The 20742-nt window shown below is 49.2% G+C and overlaps 3 protein-coding genes and 1 long non-coding RNA gene across 8 annotated transcripts; 2 read left to right on the top strand and 2 right to left on the bottom strand.

The window, feature by feature from the left end:
* Positions 1 to 19: 19 nt before the first annotated feature.
* Positions 20 to 1168, bottom strand: LOC108160148 (zinc finger protein 596). Its single transcript, XM_017293965.2, has one exon. The coding sequence runs from the start codon at positions 1064 to 1066 to the stop codon at positions 23 to 25; it is 1044 nt and encodes a 347-aa protein (XP_017149454.1). The 5' UTR covers positions 1067 to 1168; the 3' UTR covers positions 20 to 22.
* Positions 1169 to 1249: 81 nt separating this feature from the next.
* LOC108160137 (ubiquitin carboxyl-terminal hydrolase MINDY-3 homolog) lies at positions 1250 to 5434 on the top strand. Of its 2 annotated transcripts, XM_017293944.2 has the most exons (7): positions 1253 to 1332; positions 1401 to 2027; positions 2228 to 2361; positions 2438 to 3197; positions 3266 to 3425; positions 3556 to 3715; positions 4897 to 5434. In XM_017293944.2, the coding sequence occupies exons 2-7, from the start codon at positions 1631 to 1633 to the stop codon at positions 5044 to 5046; spliced, it is 1761 nt and encodes a 586-aa protein (XP_017149433.1). In that variant the 5' UTR covers positions 1253 to 1332; positions 1401 to 1630; the 3' UTR covers positions 5047 to 5434. The 2 variants fall into 2 exon arrangements, with proteins under 2 accessions (XP_017149441.1, XP_017149433.1); XM_017293952.2 differs by lacking the exon at positions 3556 to 3715 and having other exon boundaries at positions 1250 to 1332; positions 4897 to 4985.
* Positions 5435 to 9198: 3764 nt separating this feature from the next.
* On the bottom strand, positions 9199 to 13693 carry LOC108164515 (fl(2)d-associated complex component). 2 transcript variants are annotated; one of them, XM_017300308.2, is made up of 4 exons: positions 13539 to 13693; positions 12136 to 13468; positions 10295 to 12084; positions 9199 to 10226 (listed from the first exon to the last, which is right to left on the bottom strand). In XM_017300308.2, exons 2-4 carry the CDS (start codon positions 13455 to 13457, stop codon positions 9589 to 9591), a joined length of 3750 nt encoding a protein of 1249 aa, XP_017155797.1. In that variant the 5' UTR covers positions 13458 to 13468; positions 13539 to 13693; the 3' UTR covers positions 9199 to 9588. The 2 variants fall into 2 exon arrangements, with proteins under 2 accessions (XP_017155797.1, XP_017155796.1); XM_017300307.2 differs by having other exon boundaries at positions 12136 to 13693.
* A 1006-nt stretch (positions 13694 to 14699) lies between these two features.
* Positions 14700 to 15674, top strand: LOC117188393. 3 transcript variants are annotated; one of them, XR_004472567.1, is made up of 3 exons: positions 14700 to 15118; positions 15175 to 15243; positions 15304 to 15674. It is a non-coding gene; the product is annotated as an uncharacterized LOC117188393 (long non-coding RNA). The 3 variants fall into 3 exon arrangements; XR_004472566.1 differs by having other exon boundaries at positions 14705 to 15118; positions 15195 to 15243; XR_004472565.1 differs by lacking the exon at positions 14700 to 15118 and having other exon boundaries at positions 15125 to 15243.
* The last annotated feature ends 5068 nt before the right edge of the window (positions 15675 to 20742 follow it).

The raw sequence follows: 20742 nt of genomic DNA, 5'->3' as shown, positions 1-20742 counted from the left end.
CCATGGAGTAAGACACATACCTTTATTTATGCTTCTTGATGACATGCTGCTTGAGATCGACGGTCCGACGGAAGGCATAATTGCACAACTGGCAAATGTGTGGCTCCCGTCCCTGCTCCTGGGTGGAGCACATATGTTTGTTGAGGTCACATAGCCGATTGTAGCCCTTACCGCAGGCGGGACACAGATAGGGACGATCTTTGATGTGGCTGCTCTGCACATGCTTTTTGAGGTGATCGACGGTGGTGAAGTCCGCCTGGCAGATATGGCACACATGGCGGCGGATCAGGACATGCATACGTTCGAGATGTCCTCGCAATGCCCCTCGGGTCGTGTGCAACTTGCTACAGAAGCAGCACTCGAGTGAGCTCTTCTGGTGTGTGTCCGCGAGGTGGCGGATCAGGCTCATGCTGCCGGGGAAGCCGTTTCCACAGATGGGGCACACATAGCCGCTGGGCTTGTGATCGGCTATGCAGGCCTCCTTGTCGAGGTCCATGGGCCAGCCAAAGGTGACATCGTCATCCCAGTCCACGCTCGGCAGTATATCGTCGATGTTCTCCTCCAGCATTTCCAGCTCCTCGGTATCGCCCACCTCGCTGTGGATTTTCCTTGGCGCCAGATCGTGTGCGAGCTCGGCATGTGCCTGCAGCTCATCCATGCTGCTGAAAGTCCTCACATCGTTGCGGCTATTCGCGCACATAGCGCAGTAGAAGAGCGAATGCAGGCCGTGCCAGGACACTACGTGCCGGTAGAGGAACGTCGTCGAGGAGTAGCGCTTGCCGCACTGCAGGCACAGGAATCGGCCGTCGGCATGCTTTCGCGCCAGGTGCCGCTCCAGCACCTTCTCGTCCCCGAAGAGGGTCAGGCAGTGCTTGCAGATGTGGAGGCGCCACAAGCGACCCGCACACTGCTGCTCGTGCTGCTTGGTCTTTGGGTACCAGCGAAAGCTGGCCAAACAGGAGCCGCAGTGGTACAGCCGGTCCTTGGTCTGCTTCTGTGGAGGCAATCCCTGGGCACCACCGGGCTGGCCACCCGGTGGCTTGGGCTTAAGCGGCTTGCCACTCATCCAATAAGCAATTTAACGTCGAAACTAGTCCAGATAAATTGCAAAGCAAACAAACAACGAAAGATGTGGAGGGAAACTCCAGCGCCAGGGCTGCACCATATGGAAACTGGTATTTTTGGCCAGCCCTGAACTGAAATTGGTTTGAACATAGTATGCCGACAAATTCCACTTCTCAGTCAAATCAACTCATACTAATCTCTTCAAAACACACATCGCCCTAAAACTATACATTCGGCACAATTTCAACACAAGTAATTTTATTTTAAGTGAGTATTTTTGGGACGGGACGAATTCCGCAAGGTATTTTCACAGTTTTCGGTTTCTGGGCACACAGCCCCTACACTGTTGCATTTGCAGCCCACACAGCGCCCCAAGAGGAAAAACGAAAATAAAAAGGCAGAGATGCCAACAAAATAGTGGCAATAACTGCATTTCGATACATACGAAACACAATTTTCGTGTGTGTGTGTTTTCCCTTTCAAAACAGTCGCCAGGCCCCGAGTGCAGCAAAAGCGCAGCATCAGCAGCAGCACACACAATCCACACACAAAACAGAAAAACGATATGAACGAGGAAACCGTAGGGGAGCCCAGCGAGAAATCTGCCTCGCAAAAAAGTGCATCGGAGTCAACATCGATGACGTTGTCTTCGGCAATCTTGGAGCAGAACGACACTGCAACTGCTGCTGGACAGCAGCGGCAGGAGCAACGTCCCACTACAAGTGCTGGGCCGCCCACAATATCGGCCGCCCAACGTCAGCAGCAGCAGGCGTCGTCCACTCCTGGCGGCGGGCCGCAGACCCCAAAACAAAAACCACAGCAACAGCAGCAGCAGCAGCAGCAGCAGCAGTTGCCGCCGATGCCGCAGTTGAATGCAAATGATATGCGCGAACTGCGCGAGATAAAGCAGTTGTTGTGGGGCGATAATGTGCGCGAAGATGTATTCAAGCGTTGGTCTCAAGGTAATCATGCACCACCCACAACGCACCACCCACCACCCAAAACAGAAAAACACCCACCCACACACACACGCAAATGCACGCACACGCACAGGCTGCAGCAACCCAACGCCCATCAAATGCAAACCACAAAAAATAAAAAAAAATAACCAAAATTCTTTTGCGCGCCCTTTTTTTCATGTATTATTTGTTGTTCTTTTTAGGATTTGAGTTTAGTGATTATGAGCCGTCGGCATTGGTGCAAAAACAGGGCGGCCCTTGTGCTGTGATAGCGCCCGTTCAGGCGTATTTGCTTAAGATAATTACCATGGACACTCACGAGTTTCGATTGTCGGAGGTAAGTGATACACATAAATGCTCTTGCTTCTTTTAATTTTCATTCCATCCATTCATCCTTGCCTCGTCTCCAAAAGATAACTCCTGCGGAGTGCAAGCGTCTACTCATACAGGCCCTGTGCAATATTTTACGGAATTGCCGTGCCCCACGCTATCGTCTTGTCCAGCTGCATCGGCATCGCACCAACAGTGACAACCAGACAACCAAAGAGAGAGCCGCCACATCGGGAGCATCAGCAGAAGCCGGTGGTGGAGGAGGAGAAGGTGGCGCAGGACCTAATGCGAATGAAGTGGATGAGGAGGCCGAAGAGGCAACACCTGAAACGGTGGAGCATCTAACAGGGAAAGACAATAAAGCTGGACAGGCCTCGTCGTCCCACCATCATCCGGACCGTGACCTCACCCCCGACGAGTTCCATTCACGTCTCTATACGCTACACTTTCTCGATGGTCCGACAGTGTCGCGATACTTCGGTGATCATTACAACCAACTGACGGACACCTATGGCGTGATGCTCTTCATGTATTCGGTGTTCCTTACCAAGGGCATTGAGCTGGTCGCCGCCGACATATCCGACACCTCGGAGCCGATCATACACAGAACCTTTGGCTATGGCGGCCAGTCCATGATTAATCTAATGCTCACTGGTCGTGCCGTGGGCTATGTGTGGGACCATGAACAGGATGTTGGGGGCTTAAAGTTGAGGGGAATCTGCGAACAGAGCGATATTGGATACATAACGACAATGGAGCAGATGCGCTACTGCACAGTGGGTTCGTTCTACAAGAATCCCAGATATCCCGTCTGGGTGATGGGTTCAGACACGCATTTAACTGGTACGAAAGAGCAACCATCCCTGAGGAATGAAACTATACATTTGATTCTTTTCCGGTCTCTTTCGCAGTGCTTTTCAGCCACGAGAAGAAGCTCGTCTCGCCGGAGACGCCCTCAGAGCACGGTCGTCGCATATTCAAGTCTTTCGACCCGGAGGGTAATAATTTCATAGCCTCGTCCCTTCTACGTGAAGTATTGGCCCAATTGAATCTTGTCAGTGAACAGGGATAGTAAGTATTTACCCTCCCTCCCTACCCCATTGAAATGTCTCTCTCATTTATCATTTTTGTGCGCTCTGTTTTCTTGTTCTTGTTGTATCTTGTCCCCCCCCACCGCCCCCCGCCCCCCGCCATCGTGCAGTGTTAATCTCATGATGAAACGTTTGGATCCAGAGAATTTGGGCATCATATTGCTGAATGCTTTCATGGAGGAATTCTTTCCATGCGAGCGACATTCCGCACCCGATACGTTTGAGCTAATGCACTACAACGGCATACCAGGCTCCAATGACAACAACAAGGTCGGTTTATATGTAACTTCTCACCACCTATAAATATCTATATATCCCATAAAACTTAGTCGATAGTCGACTTCTCTGATAGACTGGGGGCCCGAACAACTTTTAATGCATTTTTTGTCTGTATGATTTTGAGGAGGTTTGCTCAAACGGCTGCAGCCTAGCCGGTTATCTATAGATTTCTATCAAGGACACCTTAAACGACGACTGATAGACCTAAGCGCATATTAATAAAATTTAAAAACAACAAGAACCTAATTTAATTCGACTTTTCCTGACTTTTACACAACAATTTTGCACTTGAAAGTATCATATTTGCGAGACGGCGAACTGAAGCTATAGAGTATTTCAATTAGATTGTTAGCTGCATTCTTTAGGATTAGTTTCTTTATTAGTTATATTTATTAGAGCCCCCAGTCTATCAGAAAAACTCGGTTTGATGCCAGGACAAATAAAAGGTCAAGTTTGGTTGTAATCGTATGTTTTTTGGCCAGTCTTGGACATAAGAAACATATAATTATTAATTAGGGAACCAGGAATTATATAATCGGAAGGAGGCATAAAGAATGGGGTTCTAGAAATGGGTGTTTGAATGGTTCGCTCGGTTCTAAAATCTTAGGTTCTGATAGATCTATAGGCATTAGGTATATGGCTTCCATTCTTTATAATCCAGGCTTTATATTAGGGTTTCAATAGGCTTACATATGTTTGGAATTGTTTTCGTGGGTTCTCTGGGTTAATAGAGATTTGGAAAGACAAAAAAAGTTTCCCCCCTGCCGTGGTGTTCCCCCTGTTCCCTGTTTTAAGGGTTCCAACTATATATAATTCCTGCATATTCAAATTTTTCGACTGAGAAATAAGTTTCCCACAAAAGAATTAAAGACTCTAATGTTATAAAGGCTAAGGTATGCCAAAAAGTGTATTATAATGATGGCATAGAATCATGTATATATTGATATTTGGTACTGATCTTCTATGTGGAAGATCTATCCTATATATTTAGGCTTTGGTGGGTCTTATTTTCCATTGCTTCTCCCCCCAAGGGTTGAGATCTGATCTCCTGCTATAGAGTGCAGGGCATACACATAGATAGATTGTTTTTCGAGGTTCTTCCGCGCTTGAGGCAGCTTTTTGAATCGTTGTAATGATTACATTTTAATAATCTTTCTTGGCTTTTTTTGCAGGTGCGCTACTATTGCGGTTCGGCCATTCTACTAGAGGGGGATCTGAAGTCGATGTGTGCCTCGAATCCGATGGTGACTTGCCTCCAGACCAAGTGGCCGAATATCGAGATCAATTGGCATGATCCCTGGCATACACCATCATTGAATTGACATCGCCAGCTGCCAGCAGCAGTCGCAGCCGTTGCAGCCGTTGCAGCCGAAGGCGCCGCAGCAGGTGGAAAGCGGCGACAGCAAAAAAAGAAAGAAAAAAAGCGAAAGCAGCAGCAAAAGCCGATGGAGTAGTAGGAGACAGCAAACTAAAGCATATAAACAAATAAGAGAAAAGTATACAAATTTGCCTGAATTAGGGGAACAGGCGACAGACAAATGCACACAAATATTTTGAATTATGAAGTTCTTTTTGAGCGATTTGTGGTATGTGTATTTATTGAAAAGTGTTTAAAAATAATAAATGAAAAAAAACAAAAAAAACAAAGGAGAAACATTGAGAAATGCACTCTGGAAGAGAGCATTTTTGGAGGAGAACAATAAAAGGAAATGAAGAAAATTGATAGGAGAATGCCAAGCGTTGATTCTCCCTACCTCCACACACACACACACACAAACACACACACACACCCTTATGCATAGCTGTATGCAAAAATATTATTAACAAAAAAAAAAAAAATAATAATATAAAAAACAAAGAAAAAAAAATGGGAAAAAAAAAATTATCGATGTATAAAAATCCACAAAAACTAAAAATATATTCAACAAACAAAAAACAAAATACTGTACGTTTCAAAAATGGAAACTTAAAAAAACAAAAAAGAATTACAGGCAACCACAAAAATTGTATGGAATTAAGTAAGACGTAAGGCTGCGTTTTGCCTGGGATCCGCGCGTAACAGCCTTCTGCTGGTGTCACACGGGCCACTTGACGGTGCAGTAACTGCATCGCCTCTTGAAAGATGCAGTCATTGCATGTCAACGTCCAAAGATTAAACACACAGAGAATAGAATGAATGAGAGAGAGAAAGAGCTCATAATTTAATTGAGAATTAGACAAAAGCTAAAGGAGGAAGTCAGGAGCGAGAGAGAGCGAGAGAGAGCGAGAGCGAGAGGAGCACACACAGAGCGTAAAAGTAAGAAAAAAAGAAGCTATGTCGTAGAGTAACAAAAAACATATTTGTTCTTTGGCCTTTTAAACAAATTACTTGTAGTGTTAAACAATTTAATAAAATTAAACGAAAACAACTCACACAAAACTACTAACATCAATGTGAAAGAGAGAGAGAGAGACAGAGAGAGAGCAAGAAAGCGAAAGAAAGAGAGACGTAAGAGAAAGATCAAAGAACAGAATATTTCAAAAATAAATATAAAAACAAAAAACACAGAAACACTAAATAGAAATTAACAAAAATAATAATTCAAATTTAAAATAAACAAACAACTGAAAAAATCGCACCTCAAATTGTGATTTATTTTTAGAGAATAGAAAACTAAGGGGAGAGCAGAGATAGAGTATAGAGTTCTGGGTTCTACCATTAAACGAGGGGGAACGTTGTGAGTTGCTGCGGACACCGCAACTCTACAGTTATACCCGATACTTAGTCAGTATGGCTCTGCTCCGGCAGACGCCGCTAATATTAAACGACACGACAAAGAGTGCGTGCGAGAGAGACAGAAAATCAGTCTGAGCGTGACGTCGGGCGCTGCGTAGCCACTGAAAATTGATTTCTTGCTTTTGGCTACAAAAATGATCCGATCTGATCCAGATTCATCAATCTGATAGATATAGTCATTATCTATGATTCTGCGTTTTTAGTTTTCTCGAATATGCAATATTGTGGATGCAACAGATTTTCGTTCTTTGTGGGGGCGGAAGGGGGTGGGGCGAAATTCTGAGATATACGTTTTATAGTGAGATCTAACAGAAGTGCGGATACCAAATTTGGTTACTCTAGCCTTAATAGTCTCTGAGATTTGTGGATGCCCCAGATTTTCGTCCTTTGCGGGGGCGGAAGGGGGTGTGGCGAAATTTGGACACGGAACGGTCAAGGTCCGATATCACAGGAGTGTGGATACCAAATTTGGTTGCTCTGGCTCTTATAGGTTCTGAGATCGTTGAACTCATATTTTGCAATTGGCAAAACCGACCATGAAACCTGTGTGTTAGAGAGAGACAGAGCGAGAAAGAATGAAATTGTTTTCTTGATTCTGGCTATAATAATTATACGATCTGGTTGAGATCGCAATGGTCCTACGATCCTCGAGAGAGGAGAGATGCACGAGGCGACATCTGCACTCATAGGACGGCATCGGAATGGAAAATGGCAGAGGCTGGGGTGCAAATTTCAGAAACTTTCTTTGGAGTCGTTCGATGCGCGAAATTTGGACGACCCCGGTGGGATTCCAGACCATGGAAGCGTACTCAAGGAGCGAGCGCACAAGGAATGCGTACAGACTGAGCCTTGTATATGGGTCCTTGAATTGGGATGAATTGCGCTTAACAAAACCGAACATTGCATAGGCTTTTGGCAATGTTAAATTCATATGCCCTGCAAACAGAAATCTAGAGTCAAATAAGACCCCGAGGTCAAGTATCTCCGTCTGCTTTAAGAGAGCATGGCCATCTATTGAATATGAGGCCAGCACATTAAAGACACGCTTGCTAAAAGAAACAAAGTAACATTTACTAATGTTGAATGGGAGCGAATTAAGTCTGCACCAACGAGCAACTCTATCCAGGTCGCGCTGCAGAAGGATACTATCGCCTAAGGTTTTGACAGATCGGAAGATTTTAAGATCATCAGCATAAAGCAGATGCTCAGAAGCTTGAATGCTGAGACATATGTCGTTAATAAAAATTAAGAACAGAAGTGGACCAAGTGCACTTCCCTGTGGAAGGCCGGAAGTAGCCAAGAATGGGTCCGAAGGCTTTCCATTTATCAATACGACATACTCTCGCCGCTCAAGATACGACCTAAACCAACTGAGCAGGCAGGAATGAATCCCCAACCGATGCAGCTTGGCTATTAAAGCACAGTGGGAGACTTTGTCAAAGGCTTTAGCAAAGTCAGTATACACAACGTCGACTTGAGAGTGCATTTCAAAGACACGAGTGCAGAAATTACTGAAAGCAATGAGATTAGTGGTTGTTGATCTACCCGGCATAAAACCATGCTGATTTGGGCTAATGTACGATTTCATGAGGAAGGTGATTTTTCTGGCAATGATTCGCTCTAGAAGTTTTGAAACATTGCTGAGTTTGGCAATTGGTCTATAATTGGAAATGAGATTTTTGGTACCTCTCTTAAAAATTGGCGTAATCGTGGCAGCTTTCCACTTACCAATAAACTGACCCGTTAACAGCGAATTTGTGAATAGAATTTTGAGAGGTTCACAGAACGCTACAACACAGCGAAGCAGGAAAGCAGAAATGCCATCACAGTCGGGTTTATTAGAATTATCGAATTCATCAATTGCCACCAAAATGTCCTCTTCCGATACATCGAGTGTACCAATATTGACCACCGAGGGTATAGAGTTTAAGACTTCGAAACTGTGCCAAGCTGCGTATGGCTCAAAATTTGAGCTAAAGAAAGAAGCAAAAAGGTTTGCTATACCATTATCCGTATTAGCGCTCAAGCTGCCCAGGTTCATAACGGAAGGAAGAGAGCTCGTTGATCTTTTGGACTTTATAAAATGCCAAAAAGACCTGGGATTGACTTTAAGTTCCCTCTCAACGTCGGCAATATATTGGTTATACAAAAATTTGCCTAAAAAAGCAAACTCCCTCTTATGTTGCACATACCTTGCCCAATCTACAGGGTCCCGAGTCTTACCAAATCGTTTAAAGTACTTATTACGAAGATTCTTATATTTCATAAGACCCTTCGTATACCACGGCAGTCTATTGCCATCTCAACATTCAAGCTAATCATCTGCTCTTGGATCATCTCTGGGGTTGATGCCTCGGCGCATTTCTCGGTCTGATAGCCAGGCAAGTGTATTATTCGCAACGTGAGATCTTGGCCCAATGAACAGTAGCAGAGCTGGTTGCCTGTCTGCTGGTGTTGTCTCCTTTCATATTTTTACCAATTGATCTATAAATCTATTGAATACATAGGGTATTCCGTTGAGCGGCACTGTACGACTATATCCCAAAGCTGAAACAATTCCAGATGCAACAGAAATATAGGAGGAATACTCGTAAAGAGTTTACGAGAGGAAATGGGACTGCAATCTCCAGTTCTTTGATTTCTATTTTCAAAACTCCATTAAAAATTTAGAAATAAATCTATAATAATAAAAAGATTGTTCCTTTTTTAGGCTGTTTCATAGTCGATAGTAAAGGATCGACCGTAGACGGTTTTTATTACCATTTACTCGTATATCTAGGCATAATTTCATTCATTGTTTAAGCACACTTACATGGATTATTGGAGCCACAATAGAATATAAATAGAAGTAGAACAAGAGCAATGTAGTTGTAATTACAACTAAAATAGAATAATATAATAGGGTTCGCGATATCGAACCGTTTTGTAAGCTTTCCCCCGTTTAATTCTCGTCCTGCCTCGTCCATTTCCACTTGCGTTTCCGGTGCAGCTGCTGCTCGCGCTGGTCCCCCGCATAGATTTTCACATCCAGTCGGTAGGTGGGTGTGGCCTGTGGCCTGGCGCGGCGACACTCCCTGGGCATCGGATCTCATTTGACGTCGAGGCTGCGCTGGAACATTTGCATGGCCAAATGCCGCAGCTCCTCGCCCACCACGGGCATATTGCGCGGAAACTCGCACTCGCGGGCGGGCAGGCCGCACAGCTGCCGTCGCAGGCGCAGATCCTGGCGAGCGCAGAGCGCCCGACTCCCCGGGCCGCATACATTGCCCATCAGACGCTGGCGCTCGGCGGCAAGGCCGCGTAGACCCTGCTGAACGCAGGCCATGGGCGCCAGTTGATCGGTGGCCAGAATGTCGCGGTAGTCGTGCAGCGGTGAGGCGCGCTTAAGGGCAGGCTCCTCCTTTTTGATAATGGGAAGATCCTCCGGATCGGCTGCCTGCTCCTCCGCCAGCTGTTGCTGCAGCAGGGCCTGTTCCTCGGCCAGCCTCAGCTGTTCCTTCTCCTGGATGAGCTGCTGTCGGGCGTCCTCCATGACGCGACGGGCATACTGCTCGCCGGCCATTCCAAACGATATGCCCATGTCAAGAATCAAACGATGCGGCTGCCACCGCTGCTTGGCCGAGGTCCCTCTGTCCACGCCCTGCTGCTGTGCCGATTGCTCCTCTGCCTGCTGCCTGGTCTCGGCTATCAGGCCCTGCCAGTCCACGCCTAAGGCATCGCCAATGCCTGAGATTACACAGAGATTCAGAAATTAGTCAAGGGCTCCTTCTTTGGGGAAGGGGGGCTATCCTCACCTTTGTGACGGGCATCCTCCTCCAGTTCACCGTCGGATATCTCCTCAAAGTCCAGCACCTCATCGACCTCCTCCACCTTGATATTGCCACTGATAATGCCCCCATTTAGTGTTGCCATTCCCGTACCCGCTGTCGTCGCCGCGGATGGACTCTCGCTCTTGATCTCCTCCGCTGTGCTTGGCGAGAGTGTGTCCGTGGAGAGCTCCTGTGTGCCAGCCAATGGATCAGCGTCCAGCTGCGGCTCGTCCTTGGGTCGCACAAGAGGTGCCGCACTGCTCCCCAGGCTGATCTCCGTTGTGTTGAGAATGTCATCGTCGCTGTCGCTGATCTCACTCAGCTCCTCCGCCTCTGGCTCTCGTGTGATCGGCCGCGGCTCCTGCTTGATGATGCTGCACCCCACCAACTCGTTGCCAATCGCTGAACCACTGGGCGACTCTGAGTCCTGGGTGCTCACACTGGGTGTGCTCATCACCGAGTCCTCGGAGGCATCCTCCTGCTTGATGTGGGTCGTTGTGCCGCTGCCCAGTTTGCCGCTCACTTGGGCCAGAATGCCCGGATTGGTGGTGGCATTGGCGGCACTCTGGGCGGCTGCCTTGGCCGCTGCGACCGCTGTTGTGGCGGCCGCCACAGCGCTGGCCTGTGCGGCAGCGCCATTGCCCACCGGCGGCTTGCCCCCCGGTGCCGACAGCTGGCATTGGAGCAGCGGTGTGGGGTGTGTGGGCGACACGAGCGGCACATGGATGTGCTTCTTGAGGAACGACGATGAGCCGGGTGGTGCGCCACGCTCACAGCCGGGTCCGCCGCCGCCATACTGCATCCGTTTGTGCGGAAAGCCCCGCGAGCCGCCACCACCACCGCCACCTCCATGATAGCCGCCCGGTGGCTGCACGGGCAGCGTCATCAGCGGTGGCGGATGCGACCTGTAGCCGGGACCACCACGAGACTCTCCATGATCCCCATGGCCGTGGCCGCCACGTCGAAAGCCCCGTCCGGAGCCGCGTTCGCCACGCGGATGCACATGATGGTGGGGTGACGGGGGATGCGGATGGTTGGCTGGCGGTGGAGCATCGTTGGAACCGCCGCCACCACCACCACCACCACTGTTACGTCCAAAGGGCTCATCGTTGTCGCGCCAATCCCCGCCAGAGTTGGACTGCTGCTGCTGCCAGGAGCGTGGCTTCTCCCGCTGATCGTGCTCCAGCCAGGCGGGCTCGTTTTTGATGATGACCACACCGCCACCACCTGCTCCACCGCTGCCATTGTCCGGCCTGTCATCACGGGGATCCCGTTCGCGTTCACGTTCCCGCTCGCGCTCGCGCTCTCTCTCTCGATCTCGTTCCCGCTCGCGCTCCCTTTCATCCGCATCCCAGTCGGGCTCGGAGGCGGAATGATGCTGCTGGGGCGCCTGCTGGGGAACAGCCCCTGGATGTGGCGGCGGCTTGCCGCGCTTGGGGCCGCCCACAAAGCCGCTGGGACGGCCGGGAGTGCCACTACCGCCGCCGCCGGCACTGTTGCCATCGTCATCCCATTCGCGCTCCCACTCCGGCCGGTACTCGCCGCGTGGTGGCCCCAGGTTGCGCTCCCTCTCGAGATTGCGTTCCCGCTCACGTTCCCGCTCTCGATCGCGGATTACACGCTCCCGCTCGTCCGGATAGAGGACCTCCTCGGGCTCCACCAGCTCCCGATAGTCGCGTCCCTGGAGTTCGCGCTCCCTCAGCTCTCGGGCCTCGATCCAGGCCTCGCGTTCGCGCGATGAGAACCGCGCATCCATGAATGCCCGCTTGTAGGCCCTAAAGATGAAAGAGATCAAGGAATGACAGACAGAAGAATGGCCTTCTTACCTTTCGCGCTCCTCCTCGGAGTAGAGATCGCGTGGATCCCGCAGGCGGGGCACATAGTGCTCGGCCAGGGGACTCAGCTCGCGGCGACGATAGCGACGCATCTCATCGATCAGGCCATGGCCATGCCGCTCCTCTATGTACTCCTGTTCCCGATCGTACGGATCCAGCTCCCGCTTGTCCCGAATATGGCGACCGCCGCCTCGCTCTCGCTCCACAGCATCGAGGGAACGCTCTCGGCTGGCATAGGCCTGCAGGTCCAGGTCGCGTCCATTGATTCCACCACCACCACTGCCGCCGCCTCCCCGCTTGCCGTCATCCTCCTCCTGGCGGCGCAGTTTCTCGCGTGCGAGTCGCTCTCTTTCCCGCTGGCGCTCCTGGCAACGGGCCAGAGCTTCGGCGCGCTCCTTATCCCGGGCCGCCTCTCGCTCGGCTCGCTCTCGCTCCCTGTCCCGATCCCGACGATCCCTTTCGCGCAGCGACAGATCATGACGCTCTCTTTCGCGCTCCCGCTCTCTTTCACGCTCGCGCTCTCGCTCACGCTCCAGGGAGGCAGTGCGTCCGCGGGCCCGCGTCTGAATGATGATCTTCTCGCGCGACATCAGCTGGTGGTGCATGCGCGACGACCCGGGACCGGGATGACCGCCGCTGCCGCCACTGCCGCCCGGACCATTGGGCCCCAGGCCAGGACTCTTCTGGCGCTTGCCCACCACATCCTGATGGATGCGGATCTTGGTTGTGGTCGTCGTGGAAGAACTCGGAGGCGATCGACTGCTGCCCAGCCGATGATGATCCCGTTCCCGATCCCGCTGCACAGCCCGTAGTTTCTCACGCTCCCGCTGCTCCTTGCTGGCGGCACGCAAACGCTTCCTTTCCGCCAGTTTCTTGAGCTTCGAGCGCGTGGCCGGCGACAGTGACCGATGGACATGGCCGCTCAAGGCGGCGGCAGCACGCTTCTTGAGTCGCGCCTCCTTCAACTTTCGCTTGATGTGATTCCGCTTGGCCACCAGCTTCTTCTGGACATGATCGCGCTTGTCCCGCTTGCGACGCTGGTGCTGCTCATCGCCCGAGGAACTGGCCGCCCGCCTGCTGCTTTTCTTCTTGCGATGATGACGCTCCGCGGAGCGTGGATGATGCCCATGTGGATGACCATGATGGACAGCCCCATGGCTGCTGGCGGCATGCCCCGTCTCGCTGTCGGTGCTGCTGAACGAACTGCTGCCGCTCTCCGATTCCGTGCTGCTGCTCTCGCTGCTTGTGTGCGTGGCATTGTGGCGAGAGGACTTTTTGTATCTCCTTAGAGTATCCTTGGTCTTCTTTTCCATATGATATGATCCTTAAGCGTGGGTTCTCTGTTTCAAAACGGTTCCTGGACGGGGCCTCCGGCCGCAAACGCAATCACTCACCTGCGCCTGCAACTTATGCTTCGCGGAGTTTTGCTTTTGAAATTCGCTTATCGTTTTTTCCCGCTCTAAAATTGTTATTTATTTATGTTATACTACTTTGTTGCACTCTCCAGTTTCTTATTTCTTCCTTTTTTTGCTCTATTCGCAGTGTGACCGCGGACTCTTATGGATAAAATATACAGTCCGAGCCTCAGAAATATACCGAAACATACTATCTCATTTACAAAATATACCGTAAATATACTGACGCTTACATGTTCCTCGTTTTTGATCTTCCGTCGAATATTACTAGCTAGATAGAACTTTCAACCATGCCCACATAATTTTTTTCCGATTAATGAATCAATTTTCTACCTAACTGGCTTATTTTAAATACTTGCTTTTATTGCATTTTGCGTAAAAAAAGGTTTTAGCGAAAATGGTCAAACAAAAAAAGGATTTTGCGAAATAGGTCACACAAAAAATGTAAAGAGGATAGTCGTTCATATTGTTCAATTTTTATATTCCGTTGAATAATTCTGTCTAACTAAAACCCTTAGTTCTGCCCACATAATTTTAGCCCGTCGATGAATACATTTTCTTTAAGATTGGCTAGTTTATAGTCCTTGCTTTTATTGTATTTAGGCTAAAACAAGGCTTAAACAAAAAACAGTCGCAATGTTGCTGGTATTTGAAGACATGATGCGTGTACAGGCATTTTTATACCCTATTTCGTTAATTTTATATGAAGATCTTGTTTTCCAAACTGTTTTTAAAACGTAATTATAAAGAAATGTTCTCAAATTGATATGTTTTAGACATATTCATGCATATGATTAATATCTTGCAAGCTACGGAGCCTGGGATGACAAACATTTTCTCATCTCTATAATATCCTTTTCCCAGGGTATGCAGAATGTTGCCCAAACGGTAAAAAACGTAAGTGGTTACGTAAAAACATGCTGCTGCAGTAACGAACTCGGTGAGCGCTATTTTTTTGTCAATTACAGCGATGTGGCAGCACCCGCCGCCACACACAGCTGATTGCTGAATAAAGACATTATTAACGAAATATACCTTAAAGCTATTAAAGAAACGTTAGTAAGCTACCACAAACACAACTTGAATTGGCAAATTCCACATTTTGAAAAGCCGCATGGGACAAGATGCAGCTGTTGCATGCGAAGATATCGATAGGCGAGACCCTAGAAGCGCTGAGAGGAAGGTATTTTTTTTGAACAGGGTGGCAGGGCCAAAATTTAAGGGGAAAGGTTAGCGAAGAGTGGCCACCTGGTCCTGGAGAGTTAGAGTTCCGCGCGCTCTCCGGAGCCGTTGTGAGAGGATTTCCGATCTCATCCCATAACGGAGTCCCGAAGCCAACTCACCCACACCCAAAAGGAAAGAGAGCCGACAGCAGCCCGAATCAGGCCATGCCCTTGAACCTAGTTCAAGGGCGATAGAACAGAGAGCGATGGGGATCGGCAGCCGGGAGCATTAAACAGAACAGCCAAGAGGGGGTTCAGAAAAAAAGTTCCCGCAACGGAGGAGCATGCGCGCCGGACCTAGTGACTTAGCGATTTTTTTTTGTTCTGAAAGAAAAAGTGAGTGGGATGAGGATGGAGTAGTGGCCATCACCCTGCAAAAAAATGAATAAAAGATAAATAAATGTGATTCCAGGGGATCCAGATCAGGGAAAGACCAGGAACCAGGACCAGGAAGCATAAGAGTGAGTCCGCTCCAAAGGGGGAGTTAAGAAACCCCAAATTTATTTTTTTGTTGGCCGTAGGGAATAGGTCACAGCTCCGCCACCCTGGCCTGTTGTTCCTGCTGGTCTCGAAGGATCAGACCTGGCCACGTAGTGCGGGACCCTCGCCCACTTAGGGAGAAGAAAAAAAAGCACATCAACTTATTTACTCCCATTAATTATTTTTGTTAGACGTCTCTAGCTATAAGTATATGTAATTTAAGTCCGTCCATATTTATTATATATATGTAACCTATTTATTTATATTTATTATATTATTTATTCCTATTAATCTAATTATTTATTAACCGCCAGTAGTACTAAGATGAGGGGGGATGAATAGGCAGGCCTAGTTTAGAAATGATATCGTGTGAAAATAGGAAATGAAGTGAAGATTATAACGAAGAAATGAATTGTTAAGCGTTTCGTATGGGGGAAGAGGAGCCACAGCAACGAGAGGGTAAGGCTTTTGCCAATGGCAGGGAGATCCGGAACGTGTGATTCAGATCTCAGGTAGGGTGGGTGCGTCGGGGGGAAAACATCGACACCTCGACCTGGTCCAAGTCTGTGTTGAGGGAAGACTGTAATGTTGTTTGTCGAGTAGAGTCCGTTTTTTTCAGTTTTTTTTGTCGGTTATTTTTGTTGTTTCATTTTGTTCGAGATGTCCAATCAGTTGGTTGTTGTGCGACCTGAGGGCTTGGGAAGTATCCAGCCCTGGGATGACTGGCTAGCCGGCCTTGCCCCAAAGAAAAACAAAGGTTCGTAACAATAATGGCGCCCAATCTGAGACAGGGAAGTGGACTCGCAGTCCTGGCTCGACCATCAAAGAGGGAGAGTACGGATGCGAATCATACGGACGTCGAAGAAATTATAAATATCCAGCAGAAAAGATAGATCTCGAGTGGTATTCTGCAATCTGGGGTCCATCGGTGTTCCGGTGGCCTGTGAGGGACTCGACGAGTTGGCTCACAGAAGCACGGCGCGGAGGGACCTGAGGATGCAAGAAAAAAATCCACAAAGTAAATAGTTTTTTTTGATGTTGGATGTTTCGGCACTTATCTGACAACGGGAAGCAGGCAATCTCAAGAGGGGATTTGGTTTGGCACTGGCAGAGGAGAATCCAAAAGCCAGTTAGCAACCGGCCCGGTGCCTGGTGTGCAAAAGGAGAACCTGAAGAAAAAGAAATACCCGAAGTTAGGAATGGTCAGAAAGATTTCTGTTTTTCGCTTCCCCTGCTTACCGCTGGATGGAGTCGGGAGAGTAGATTCTCAAGGAGATTTTTTGTTCTGAGTGGCCCGTGGGGACAGATGTCGGCCACGCGTTGCACTCGGAGCAGCTACAACATCCCGCAACGAACATTCAGTAGGGAAGTAGGCGGAAACAGCGACTGTAGGGAAGTGAGCGCCCTTGACTCTTAATCTTTCAAGGAAGATAAGATCAGTCAACAGCGCTCGCCAAATTTTAGACGTTGGACAGGAAAAGACGTAGAACACCATGTGCAGAGTTGGCCCTAGTAGTAGCTGTGGTTCCTTTCCCCCTTATTAGTGTTTTTGCCGTATTAAACGTTTTTGTGCTGAAGATCAGTGAGTTGGCGTTATAGGTAGTGTTTATGCGATTGTTCTGAAAGAAGAGTAGATAATTAATTGTATTGAATAAAAAGATAAGTAGGATAGTTCGAGGTAGGGAAATACAGGGCTAGGTTGATGAGCGCGTACAACTTGCGGTCTAAGCAGAAAATGACTCGCAGGACTCCTCCACCAGGTAACCTCCAAGGACAGATGCAAGGCGGGGACACACAGGGCGCTGAGGGGCGTGAAGACGACAGCTGGAATTTGCCAGGCCAATCGAACGCACTGCCCTCCGAGATTCTCTCAGGAGTAAATGTCGCCATAGCGCAAGCACAGGAGACGTGGAGAGGCAGCATGGCAGATACTCTGAGTAGGACGTTGCAGGAGGAGATCCGTCGCGGCTTTATGGAGCTGATGGGGGCCATAACAGAGGTGATGGCGCCTCTTCGCCAGAACGTGGAATTGATCCAAGATCTGAGATTGGAAAGAGACCAGGGTGAAAACAACGATAATAATAATGGCGATCAGCAGCCTCTAGCTCACCTCAGGCAGAAGCCGAACACAGGGACCATGCCCAAAAGACCCAAGGACGATGACGCATGGAATTCACAGTCGCCTCCAAGGAAGCCGGCGAGGTTGAGCCAGAACTGGCGCCGAGGAATAGCCGATGCGGACCTGGATCCAGGTGCTGGAAGGCAGAGACGGGAGACATCAGGAGACGGCGGAGGTCCAACAGATCTGCCACCATATGAAAGGAGAGATGATTGGAGAGGAGCGAGATGGGGGCGCGTCGACAAATGGGAAATCCACTTCGACGGAGATGGAGATCCAAATAAGATGACGGTGCAGGACTTCGTGTTCAGGGTCGAGTTCCTCCGTAGGCAGAACCGACGGTCGTGGGACGAGGTCCTTGACAACTTTCACCATCTCGTCAAAGGACAAGCGGCGGAGTGGTATTGGCAATTTGTCCGAGAACGGCCTCCGGAAGGATGGGAGGATTTGAAGGACGAGTTGGTGTCCCGGTTCCGAGCAGTGGGTGGCGAGTTCGAGCGGCTACGCACCTTGCATGAGCGAAGGCAACAATCTGGCGAATCTGTGGAAGAATATTTTAGAGCGATGCGCAGACTGGCGGCTAGACTCACCACACCTTTGGTTGAGTCCGAAATGGTGCGAGTCTTGAAGAAGGGGCTCGATGATGAGATCGCCCGCTACGTTTACGCGATCCGAGTCCGGAACGTGGAGCAGCTGAGGGAAGAGTGCCTGGAAGTGGAGTACCACTTTCGCGGACGCGAGCAGAAGTCGACGTTCCGTCCTGTGCCGAAATTCCAATCAGCCGGGAAGCGAGTGGAGGAGCTAGAGCCGGAAACGGAGTTTCTGGATGAAGACGAAGCAAGGATGGTGGAAGAAACTCACCTGGCGAACAAACCCAGGCTGTGTTGCTGGAATTGCGGCCAGTTCGACCACGGATTCCGAGACTGCGTGGCGAAGGAACGCAAAATATTTTGTTACCGCTGCGGGAAACCAGAAATGTTTACTCCAACGTGTCCCAATTGCTCGGGAAACGCACGAGCGGGCATGATGAAAGCGGGAGATCAGCGCTCGGGACAGAAGCCCGCGAAGAAATGAACGATGGTCCACTAATTAATATAGAATTTAAGAATAATAGCCCGAATAAATTAAATAAAAATAGTTTGAAGTTTGTACCGGCCGAAGAAAGGATGAGGAGATACATACAAATTCGAAACCAAATCTTTGATGACAGGCAGCTGGAGGGGATGCGCGGTGTCAGTCGTAGACTCCAAAAGGCCCGTTCCAGATTTAAGGAAAGGCGACAGACTCGCAAAGAGGTGGCCGAGGCAGTCAGACGAGGAGCAGGACGCGATCCCAGAGTGTTTGCCGAAGTGCAGATAAGAGGACATCGGATTGCTGGACTCCTAGATACTGGGGCATCCGTTAGTGTCTTAGGAAAGGGCAGCCGTGAACTCCTTGCCGACCTTGAGGTGGAAATGGACAATTATGTCTCGATCATCAAGACAGCCTCTGGAGAAGACAGGTCCATAATCGGCAAAACCAAACTCTGCGTAAGATATAACGGAATGAACAAAGAGATCTTGTTTTACGTATGCCCGTACCTAGAGCAAGCCATGTACTTGGGCATAGATTTCTGGAGATCCTTCGCGCTGGCTCCCACAGTCCTCGGAGAAGAGTCCAGTAGATCCAGCGAGGTCCAAGTAGGCGAGATCCAAATGTCACAAATCAGCCAGTACGCCGAACATCGCCCGGAGGACGTGGAAGTGGAAGCTTGGGCCCTGGAAGACACGGAAACCGAAGAGCTGGAGAAGGTAAAGAAGGAGTTTCTGACCTATGAGGATGCCGGATTGGGAACAACGACGGTAGAGCAGCATCGGATCCAGTTGATCGAGGGCGCAGAACCATTTAAAGATCGGCATTACCCTCAATCCCCAGCGATGCAGGAGGTGATCTGGACCGAGGTGGATAAAATGCTGGAGCTAGGAGTGATCGAAGTTAGCGATAGTCCATGGAGCAATCGGACGACGGTGGTGCGAAAGCCAAACAAAAATAGATTCTGTTTGGACGCGCGGAAACTGAACCAACTCACCGTAAAAGATGCTTACCCTCTTCCTAGTATCGAGGGTATACTATCCAGGATTGACCAGACATACTACATTTCTAGCGTCGACCTCAAATTCGCATTCTGGCAGATTAAACTGGACCCAGAAAGCCGGAAGTGCACCGCATTTACCGTCGCAGGCCGTCCGCTGTATCAATTCGTGATGATGCCCTTCGGTCTGTGTAACGCTGCCCAGAGGTTATGCAGAGTGATGGATAAGGTAATTCCAACTCAGCTCCGATCAAACGTTTTCGTTTATTTGGACGATCTTTTGGTGATAGCCCCGGACTTCCAGACGCATCTGCGGTATCTGCGATTGGTGGCCCAGTGCCTGAAAAGAGCGAATTTGACGATAGGCTTAAAAAAATCCAAATTCTGCTTTAAGTCGCTAAAATACCTAGGGTTTATCATCGGAGGTGGCACGCTGCAAATGGATCCCGATAGGGTTGTGGCTATACAAAAGATCCCGAACCCAAGTTCAGTGAAGGAGCTACGGAGCTTCATAGGAACCGCAGGATGGTATAGGCGCTTCATCAAGGACTTCGCAACCGTCGCTGTACCGTTAACAGATGCTCTGAAGAAGCATGCGCGCGGGAAGTTTTCCTTGCCAACGGAAGCGAGGGCGGCCATAGAATCCCTGAAAAAGGCCCTCACCACGGCTCCTGTATTAGTCCATGCCGACTTCAAACGCCATTTTTACATCCAGTGCGACGCCTCAAATTTTGGAGTGGGAGCAGTGCTTTTCCAGCTGGATGACGACAAAGCAGAGCGTCCAGTGGCATTCTTTTCTTCCAAGCTGAACAAACACCAAATAAATTATTCTGTAACGGAGAAAGAATGTTTAGCTGCGGTATTGGCGATAGAGAGATTCAGGCCATATGTGGAATTGATGCCGTTCACGGTAATTACTGATCACGCCAGCCTCAAGTGGCTAATGTCACTCAAGGACCTGAATGGGCGTCTAGCGAGATGGTCATTGCGGCTGCAGAGGTTCGACTTTGAGATCGAACACCGCAAGGGAGTCGAAAATATAGTGGCGGATACACTATCACGCTGCATCGAGGAGGTGGTTCTAGACCCAACGGAAATCCTCGGATTCCAGACGACGGAATTCAAGTCAACGGAATACCAGGAGCTGAAAGAAGAAATCTGCAGGAACAAAGAAGTATTGCCTGACCTGCGAATAGACGGGGACCTAGTATTCAAGCGAATGGCCTTCGCGCAAATCGACGACCAAGTGGAAGGTTCCATGTGGAAATTATGGATTCCCGCGGCATTGAC

The sequence above is a fragment of the Drosophila miranda genome, chromosome XL (assembly GCF_003369915.1).
Source record: "Drosophila miranda strain MSH22 chromosome XL, D.miranda_PacBio2.1, whole genome shotgun sequence".
NCBI lineage: Eukaryota > Metazoa > Arthropoda > Insecta > Diptera > Drosophilidae > Drosophila > Drosophila miranda.
Note: the sequence above shows the minus strand (reverse complement) of the source record. Positions and strands in the feature narration are given on the sequence as shown.